Raw genomic sequence first — 10,185 nt, forward strand, 5'->3', positions numbered from 1 at the left:
CCCCCCTATCAGCCACTGTCTAGAATCCCCCTCTGCCCCCCTTCCTCTTCTTCTTCTTCTTCATGGACCCCACTTCTCACTTCTCCTCCTCATCAAGCAAAGCATAATCTTTCGCCTTCTCCTTCTTCTTATTCTGTTTTTGTTTGCTTGTGGGTATATATATAGTATAAATGGAAAGTAGAAAACAAAGAAAAACATATATCACGCCTGGTCAATTTTAATATTTATGTATAAAGATTTAATATGATTTCTGTATATTATATATATTACGTAAGTTTATCTTTAGTCTTGAATTTGTAACAATCATCACGAACTTTTGACAGGACATATATAAACTAGAATCGAAAATTATTTTCTTCTAAAGAAGAGTTGGATGGGGAGTTGACTAGGGCACGTGAGAGAAGAGAGGCGTCTGAGTAGTATCACGCGAGGCACGAGAAGGAGAAACAAGGACGTCATGGTCATGCTTGGTAACGGATTTGATTTTGTCATTGCTTGTGGATAAGGACAGAGATCCAATAACGGAGTTGGCGTTGTTTGTAACTTGCAAACAAACATCCGTTATATCAAATTATTGGGGTATGGCAATGGGAATTGCTAGTGTAACACTCCATATATAAAGAGCAACTCAACCCTAATTGGCAACGTATGCCACTACTTGTGCTGCTTCCAAGCGTGATAAATGCATGCACCCAACCCAAGTCGTGGAAACATGGTGGGAACTTGCAAATTAATGTGTTGCAGCTAATATATATGAAGAAATTTTTAACTCAATACTGGAATCCGAAACCTTCAAACAGTAAACTTATACGTGCCAATACAAGCTGATACGTGTAAGGAAGAGAAGATAATGTTAAAGAGAAATACTCCATTTGGTTTTGACAGGGAACAATTAATGTTTTGATTTTCATCAACTTGGGCATGCACATGCCTCACATTCTGGCACTTTGAAGATCCAAGGGCGATCCTTGTGAGTCCTAGTTAAAGATGGCTAAAGAGCTAAGGTTATAGAAGTATGGCGCTGTCAGCTATGCGTAGGTAATAGTGTGGGGGGCATGAGTTAGGAAAAGCTATACACGAATTGAGCCATTGTCGGCAATTTTGAACTAAATTTATAGGGTGGGAATCAATCCCGCTATAACTTCATATTTACGACTCTTGATATTCGTAAGAAGTAAGGAAAAGAAAATTTTAGGAGAAGATGAGGAGAGAGGAGAAGGAAAAGAAAGTGTAAATACTTGTGTTCTGGACACATGAATTTACTTATTTCTTTATTTTTGAGGCTTCCTATAATTAGATGTGGAATGAAGTATTATATTTTAAATTTTTAATTGCGTCTAGGGACCTAGACTTTGAGATTAGAGGTACAATTTAGTTAGTGGACTAAACCCTAGAACAAGTGTTAGAGTCTCTATGTTATTAGTACTTCATGCTTTGGGATGCTATAAATAGGTTTAGTCCATGAATTAATTTCCTCTTGATCATTTTTTTCAAATATACTTAAACAGTACCATTATGGGTTTTCACGATTACAAGCGATTATTTTATTTTTTATCTACTTTCAAAATACTATACGACCAACATCAATTTGAAGATGATAGTTTATTTTGAAATTCGTTTCTATTTAATTTTGCATTTAAAAAGGTTTCAACGGTTTAAAAAAGTATCATTGGAATGAAGTTTTTTAAAATTCTTTTTTTTAATGGGTGAAAATAAAAAAAGTAATGGAAAATGGGGGAAGATCGTGAGCTAATTGAGAGTCAGAAATGCAATCTAGATCTCAAATTCTAGTTGGTAATATATATTCAGTGCTGAAATCACAATTGACAGGTGCAATTGGAACCATGAGTTGTGGAGTATAGCATGAGAATGACATGCGCAATATGTATAGGGTAAACAAAGTTTTAGTAGTAGAGGATTTTTGCGAAGATTAATCGTGAAGCTGAAATGAAAAAATTGCATGGAAGCAACATGCCTTGTGGGAATAAAAGGTTTGTTAGAATAGATACATAGAATAGCTTCAAAACTGTTGTAGGACTTTGGAAAAGTTCGGTTTGTCTTGAGAAAGAATGAAAATGGAATTGTCTTTAATCATTCATGCTCAACACAGCCATTTAAGTTGTTTCTGTTGATAATGAGTAAAAGTTGTATGTGTAAGTCTGAGAATAGTGTTCAACAAGACTTTGAAATGGGGAAACAGAGAATAGATATATAGATCACTTCAAGTTTATTTGAAGGTATACACATGCATCCACCTTTATTTACAAAAGTGATGGAATAACATAATACTGAAAACCATTAATGCATTTAATAAAGCAGGGACCATATTTCAGTACACAAAAAGAGAGCAAGGGGAGATTAAGTTTTTTTAGGCTAGAAGACCCAAATGAAAGCTGAAGGGTTCCTCTACATTTGCATCAATGTATATTATATATAGACAAGGAAATTACATCAGTAGTAGGGGGGATGAAAGAAGGTTGGGGGAAGAGTACCTGAGGCATGATCTCAAGTCAAACTCGAGAATGCGTTGGACCACAAACAATCTTTGAATTTGGATTGGCCAATGGCCAAGCACTCGATGAAGGCAGGCAGGGCAGGGGCAGGGGCAGGTAGTTGGGCACCTTCAAGTCTATGGTATGATAAAGCCTAGAGTTTGAAAAAAACTCTTGATGTTACAATGCAACTAATTTACGACATTACATTGTATGTGGCATGAAATGACGTGGTGTCACTGTTGTTGGCAGTCCCTGGCATGCATTTTGCAGCTGTCAGTTGGGATTGGGGTGGAGGCTGGACCACCGATCATCTCATAAATGTGGTTGCTTTTGTGGAGGTAGACTCGATTCTTCTGCCCAAATTCTGATGTAGTTGTCCGTCAGATTCTTGCCGCCTAGTCTACTCTGGGATGCATATATAGCATTTTCCAGTTATCTGATAACACAAAACTTATAGTGTGAAATCATATGGATTCGACCCATCATCCATCCTATTTAGTTGGCAATTTAATAACCAAAGGAGTTCGACGTTACAGTGTCTCAACGTGTCGAATTTAATCCCGTGATGTGATGAGTACAAGATGTTCAGTCGCCAGAGTAGTCCTCTGCTTCTTTATTTATTTATTATAATATGTCTCCGTATCCTTTGATTCAAAAAGAATCGTAATTACGGTTTTAAATTCTAAACTAGAACCCACTGGATTTTAGTATGGAAAAATTTTATCATTCAGTAGAGTAAGAGACTATGCTGCCTGCCGAAAGAAAGCTAATTACCATTTCTCTAGCCTCAAAGTAGTTCTCAAATGAAAGGACCGGAATGAGAACAAAACCAAGGAAGTAGATAAACCCAGTTCCCATTTCTCAAGAATTTTAAAAGCAACGAATAGGAGACTCACTCCATTTGTAAAAAACTACTATAAATTAATTACAAAATGTCATAGGCCAGACTGCCTATAGTGATTTTTTGTCAGCATTCCTCCTTTGCAGTGCAGTGGCTTGGCTATTAATTGCAGCAGTACAAAGCTGAATCAACGTCTTTTCTATATACCAAAAAATGCGACCATTGTATAGTGAGTAACCATATCTGTGCAAGGTAAAATTTTGATCCATGTAACATCGATAATTCATACTGAGTCCTGCATCAGCATTATCAGTCAAAGTGTAAGAAACAACAGCTCACCAAATGCTTGAATCAAAGGTAATAGAAGCATATTTACACCATTTAACTATGCATGTTACTTGGCAAAGTTTTCTAACAGAATCATGAAAAGTTCAAAGGCTTTTGAACTTAAGACAGAACTATAAAAAAGAAAAATGGAAGGCAAAAATAAAAGGAGGAAAGGAAACAACTAGCAACTATTACCCTGTCTGTCAAGTAATTGAGAGAACTGGGAAGATACAAGCACAAGGGGAGGAGGTGAAGTTAAAACTCATTAGTAGGGTAAACAATTTGGTTGGCACTTGCTCCTTGTTCCCAGTGGGATCAGGACCGTTCATAGAGTACAGAAATAATCTTCCCTACAGGGAAGTAGTCTGAAAGTATAATTGATATCTTTAGTCTTGCCACTATCTCCATAATCACATTTAACTCGACATTTCCTTTGAGTTGCTCTCCACAATATGCATAGATATAAAATGAAATTACTAAGACGAGTTTGAACAAAGACAACGTTTCTCCTCAACTTAGCCTTAATAAAAATGCAAGCTGGAACCAAGAACAGAAAGAAAACTCACCCACCACTCTCCACATGCATCAAGCCCAAGAAATAAACAACAATATGCCCTAACATCCATCTGGAATATAAATGTACTAAGGCTCACATCTGCTTCACACCATTGTGTAGTCTAATTTTAGGAAAAGAGCAAATGTCCGCAGCTAAGATCTAATTACAGACTACTTTGTTAATAAGGTAGTAGTCACGTGTGTAATAGACTATCAAACTGAGTTGACCAAAGCTAAATTTGGAATTGTGTTTCCCATAAGTGTGTTTAGGTTGCAAACACAATAAAAATGCTTATTTTGCCCCAAACCTAAAAAAAACACGACTCAAACACAACTAAGGTGGCTAGATACTTTTGAGGTCTAAACTTGTGTTTGTCATTTTTGGATCCAAACTACATTCTTGAATGTTGCAAAACTAGCTTTGAATATTGTGTTCAAATTCAAGCGAGGCCTATGTTTATTAAACAAATGTGAGGGAAAACATCTTGTATTTCAAGCTAGCTTTAGGCTCATCCAATGACAACAACAAAAAAGTAGCCTCTAGCAGCCATCAGAAAAAAGAATAAAAGTCTCTCAGATCTGAAGCTTCACATGCTTAGAGACCCAACAGCACTATCTTCCACAAGACAACATTGATTGAGGGACAAAAACCAGCAAATCATCATTTATCCTAGGCACATTCATTTATGTTAAAGCATGACATATCAAGCATCCACCACTGACTGAATGAACATGAATCAACAATAGCCAGATCAATTAATATGCAATGGCAGCATTTCTTGTAATTCAGATGATCCAGAACATCCTACAAGGTTGCCATGCATAATCCAAGCCAAATACAGAAAGATAAAAATTTGAAATTCCAGCTTGCTGCTTAATTGCAACAAGAATACTACTGTATTACCTCTGCCTCCCTCCCTCCAGCCTCCAGCCTAATTCTAAAACGTACCCTTTCCTAATGCTGCCTACCAATTTAAAAAGATTGGATTCTTATCATTATTATTGGTAGACTATGATTAATGGCTTACAGTGAATATGTCTCAGGTTAATCAGTAACAAAATTTTCATTAAAGAATTAGAGCAGATGACATAACCCAAATAATCTTCTTTCCAAGAGATTCAAAATTGTCTTAGTTTTATTAAATCCTCAACGACATCAGGTCCCAGCAACCTCACTTTAGACAGTATTTGAGTAAAGTTCTATGCAAAATTTTATGCAATGATAATGATCTGGCAACATTCTGCCACTGCATCATCTTATAGAGGTAGAACCCTACCATCAATTAACCCAAAAAGTCTGTTCAAAGTAGAATTCTTACCATGGTCAACAACTCGTTCATGTCATGGTAGTGTCCACCGCAAAACTTCCTAGAACTCGCAAGAATGTTGCAAACTCCTGCCAACGAAACATATTGTTAGATATCTAACATCTAATTCCCTTGGAAGGTCATGGAAGAGGCAGAGCAATATACCTTTAGATGTCTTAGGGCATTCTGTGCTCTTGGATCAGCCATTGAAGCTTCGAAGTCCACATAGAAAAGGTAATCAAAATATCTATTCAAAGACATTGACACTATCAGGATGAAATATGTTTGAGCGACCCAAATGATTGGTAGTAAGAAGTAAATAAAAGTATAATTAATTTATTATTTTTACTAAAAACATTTTTAACCGATCTCTCACTTCATATTTGAAGACAAATGCAATTGATATTTCACTAAAATTACTTCAAGCCATTGTTGCTATCATCAGATGCTCGCAAGGGCTGGTTCCTTAGGGGACGACTTTCAATCTGATCAAAGGAAACAATATATGAAGGATGTTAATACAACCGAGAAAAAAACCTTGCAAGACATAGCTTTTCAAAGTGACTTGAAAATCCACAGGAAACCAATACCTTCGTAAGGTTGATCTGTCGAAGAGCAAAAACAGCAAGTGCCTTAAAAAGAACACCAGGACCCTCCTCTAATGAGAAAACTATACTTGTCTGCGTAATAATTCTCAAACATCAGAACAACTTCAAGAGCAACAATGACTAACAAATGCAGCATAACAATGAAACAATTATGACCAAGTACTTTAACCTACAAATAGCTTTCTGTTGTTGAATTGAAGGGCTAACCTTGAATGGCCTCTCAATGCCAGGAATAATAGGTTCCCTTGCCAGCATTAGAAATCGAGTAATATTATCACAATCATCCTGTCAAAAAGGGGAGGCTTACCAAAATTCAAATTCTGACAAATATCCAATACCAAACCATTAATCAGGAGACAAAAATCAACTTAAACCTGAATATCTTGAGCAAGAATGTTCAGTCCATATATTGTCGCAGCTGAAGAACTTGCAACAGCTCCTGTATCATTTAGTTTGCGGAAAGCCACATACTACATATTAACAGCACAGTAAATCAGCCACATACTACATACCACATTCTACATCTTACTCTTGCAATAGCAGCAATTAATTCCAAATGCAGTCATTTAATCCAAATTCCATATCTTTGCTATATCCACACAATAGAATAAAATGTTATTTGATCAGGTTAGGATCACCAAGGAAGCCACCTGAATTGGCACTAGATAAAGTGGCTCCTGCCTACCTCCCATATGTATTGCTATAGCAGTTGAAAGCAAACCAAAAAAAAAAAAAAAACAACCAGAGAGGACAAATAAGATCCATATTGCGTTCTCCGACAATGAAAGCACATCAAGTAATTTAAGTTGCACATTCAGTGACAAAGCTTACAAAATCTGTCATATCAAATCAAATCTATGCTCCAAATCAAGACTCACCTTTGCTGCAAGGGCAGTATCATCCACTGCTTCTCTACCCAATCCTAACTTAGTTAAAGTGTTCTCACACTGAGATAGAGCCTGAAACACCACCAAATTCAGGAAAAAAAGGTATTTCATTAAAAACAACAAGAGGAACTTAGTCAACAAGCAAGTTAAATCTTACATCATACCTGAGGATGACTAAGAACCCTTTTCAAGTCCTCAACTTTAACACCATTATTGGCTAGTAAGCAATGACGAACTGCAAGCTTAACTTCCCCAACAATATGCAAGCTATGGCGAAGCAAGAGGTCATAGTTCCTATGAATACTACCACCTAAGGAATTCTCAATTGGTAATACCGCTCTATCCACTAGCCACTTTTCAACAGCCTAATTAAAAATAAAATAAAATAAAATCAGGTTCCTAAAGAAGGCTAACCAGATCTGCTCATGCATTCAAAATCAACCTCATTTTCCTATATAAAAACTATATCTTAATCAAAACGAGTGAAAAAGAATAGCAGTAATTACTTGAAATGCAGAATCAAATTGATCACAAGGAACAGCTTCACAATTGGGATAGGCCTTCTCAGCAGCTGCTTCGCTGTAGGCGCCACGAACTCCCTTGTAATTCAGCACAAATCAATCAAACGATCAGTTTCGTTGAATTATAGTAAAATTTTAAAATGTAACCATTGACCAGATCCCCAAAACTAAAAATATTAATAAAAAAAAAAATATATATATATATATATATTATAATTTGTTACAGATAAATCCAAATAAAATACCTGATATGCAACGCGAAGGCGATTGCCATTAGAGACCGAATTAGAAAACTGGGTTGAAGAAAGTGGCCCTGAAGAAAATGACAATATAGCCTACGTAAAACTACAGTATTTACAAATAAAATACACCCTAAAGCTGAGAAAAAGCGAAGAAAGAAGGGAGGACGGGTAAGACAGGGATATTCATACTGGGATGCAAAGGGGAGTCTTTAGAGACGTCATCGTATGGGGCATCGTCGAAAAGCTTCTCCAACTCGACGGCCTGCGCGTTCTTATTGCATCCGTTGTTATTCTCGCTGTCGTGGAGGGAAGCGGAAAGAGGGGTGAAACGGCGGCGTTGTGGAGGAAATTGGGGGATGTGGACGGGTAGCGTTGTTTTTTTATCGGCGAACGTGAATTTTCCAGAGAGTGGGGCCTTTGGCGACCGAACAACGGAAGTGGCGGTAGCCATGATGAGTCAGCTTCTGATCCTCACAACAATGGCGGGGGCGAGTTTTTGAAGAGTAAATATATAAAATGCAGGTTTCTTCCTTATTTCTTTTTTATAGAGAAAATAAGCTCGTTAGGGGTTTGGCAACCAGTCAGCTCTACCCGACATTTACGTTCCGTAAAAAAGGATATTGCTATTCAAGATAAGGAGACCGACTGAATAGACTAACATAGCAAGTGATATTTGAGTTGACGTACAAGACGTTTTTTCCAAACGAGTGGTATCTTCTTTGCACTGATATGTATCCTAAATAATGATTGCATCCAGTTTCTTCTGTGTCTTCCGTAAATCAGAATCTAGACTATTATCCATGAACCCAATGTCAAAGTTAAGCATTTATTTTTAATTTCTAGATAATGACAGATAAATAAAGATAAAATTACAAGCCCACCGTCCATCCAAACACCACAAAAAGCCCTAAAACGTTATGTTGTTAGAGACACTTGTTTGTGTCTTTCTAGCACCATTAGAATTCATGATCGAGGTAAAGGCAGTGAAAGTAAACGACATAAAAGCGTGATTGAATCACACACATAGCGAAATTAATGAATAAAATTAAAATCAAAATTTCTTATGCCGTATCCCATGGATCTCTTTAGCGTTTTAATACAATTAAAACAAATCAAATATTTTGAAAATAATATTACCTAACAACACATGTTGGCAATATCATTCAATTATAATTTAAGTGACCTTAAGATCACTAATTGAATACTATAGACTATAAGCGGTATCCAACAACACATCATTGCCACCTAATTGTTAGGAGAGTCAAAGGATTTTTTGATAATCTTTCAATGTATAGTCTATTAGTGTAACTCATTCCTTCATCATGTATATCTTAAAAGGAATAAGAGCCTAGTACAGTGTCTATTCTCATATCATTTTATGTTACTTCTTTTAGGCTTCACCACCAGTTCTATTTAAAACTTGGAAAACTTCTTTCCTAAGCTCTAAGTCGCCTTGGCCAAAGTCTTCATATGGCTAGTGTGAACAAAGAACAAGTAGGATATATCCCCTAAATCACTTAAGGTAATGATTATTATCTTGACCACTCATTTGTCTTCATGTGCTTGATGCTATATCCAATGTTCATCCCTTTTAGGCATTTTTTGTTAGGATTCTAAGAGGTGAAGTTAAAGCAAAGCACTCCATATATAAGATGACCAAATTTCTTAAGTCTAGGAAGTACTTACACGACTGATGCATGAGAAATGCTCCACAGATACTAGAGTGAGTTACCAAATAGGTTTTATATGGCGGGTCATATTTAGTGAATTTGCATTCTATGTAAACATCCACATGTTAGCTCAAAGTATCTCTACACTTTAACCTATGAGATTGGTTGCTTATTTTACAAGTAAGAAGCATAACATGTGCCAACCTTTACGAGATAAAATGTGATTCGGATGTGAATCGAGGCAAAGTAAGATGTTTTGGAGCCCTAGAAGGCTACTGGAAAATTTTGAAATAAAATAATATTAAAATATTGATATTTTATTCGATGTAGAAATTTTTTATGAAGGAGAAATATATGGTCAATCTAAGTGGGGGAGAAGAAGAACGAGAAAATTTTAAAGAAAAATGACGTTAATGGGGCCCATGTATCTTTATTAAATAAAGCTAATACGGGTAAATAAATATTTAAATATTACAGTATTATCGCGTTGAATCATAAATTTGATATTTTATTGGAACAAGTGTTAAGGGAGAAAAATGGACAGAAATTGAAATTAAAAGATTGTGGGAGGATACAATTAAAAATGATGAAAACCTTATAGGGCAAAACGGTAATTTCTCATAAAGCTTGGTTAAAGCTTGGTCAAAGCTTCCTTTGGAAGCTTTGACTCTCCATCCTTATCCCATGGCCGGCCATTGTGTCCAAGGCATCTTCTTCCTCCTTCATCTCCTC

The 10,185-nt window shown here is 36.3% G+C and overlaps 1 protein-coding gene across 2 annotated transcripts; it reads right to left on the reverse strand.

Moving 5' to 3' along the window:
* LOC18590108 (arogenate dehydratase/prephenate dehydratase 2, chloroplastic) lies at window positions 3,245-8,487 on the reverse strand. 2 transcript variants are annotated; one of them, XM_018127448.1, is made up of 12 exons: window positions 7,973-8,487; window positions 7,787-7,854; window positions 7,527-7,619; window positions 7,185-7,385; window positions 7,012-7,092; window positions 6,508-6,603; window positions 6,341-6,418; window positions 6,116-6,205; window positions 5,946-6,010; window positions 5,691-5,772; window positions 5,538-5,614; window positions 3,245-3,631 (listed from the first exon to the last, which is right to left on the reverse strand). In XM_018127448.1, exons 1-11 carry the CDS (start codon window positions 8,232-8,234, stop codon window positions 5,555-5,557), a joined length of 1,176 nt encoding a protein of 391 aa, XP_017982937.1. In that variant the 5' UTR covers window positions 8,235-8,487; the 3' UTR covers window positions 3,245-3,631; window positions 5,538-5,554. The 2 variants fall into 2 exon arrangements, with proteins under 2 accessions (XP_017982937.1, XP_017982938.1); XM_018127449.1 differs by having other exon boundaries at window positions 3,245-3,634.

Source organism: Theobroma cacao, chromosome 9, assembly GCF_000208745.1.
Source record: "Theobroma cacao cultivar B97-61/B2 chromosome 9, Criollo_cocoa_genome_V2, whole genome shotgun sequence".
Taxonomy (NCBI): domain Eukaryota; kingdom Viridiplantae; phylum Streptophyta; class Magnoliopsida; order Malvales; family Malvaceae; genus Theobroma; species Theobroma cacao.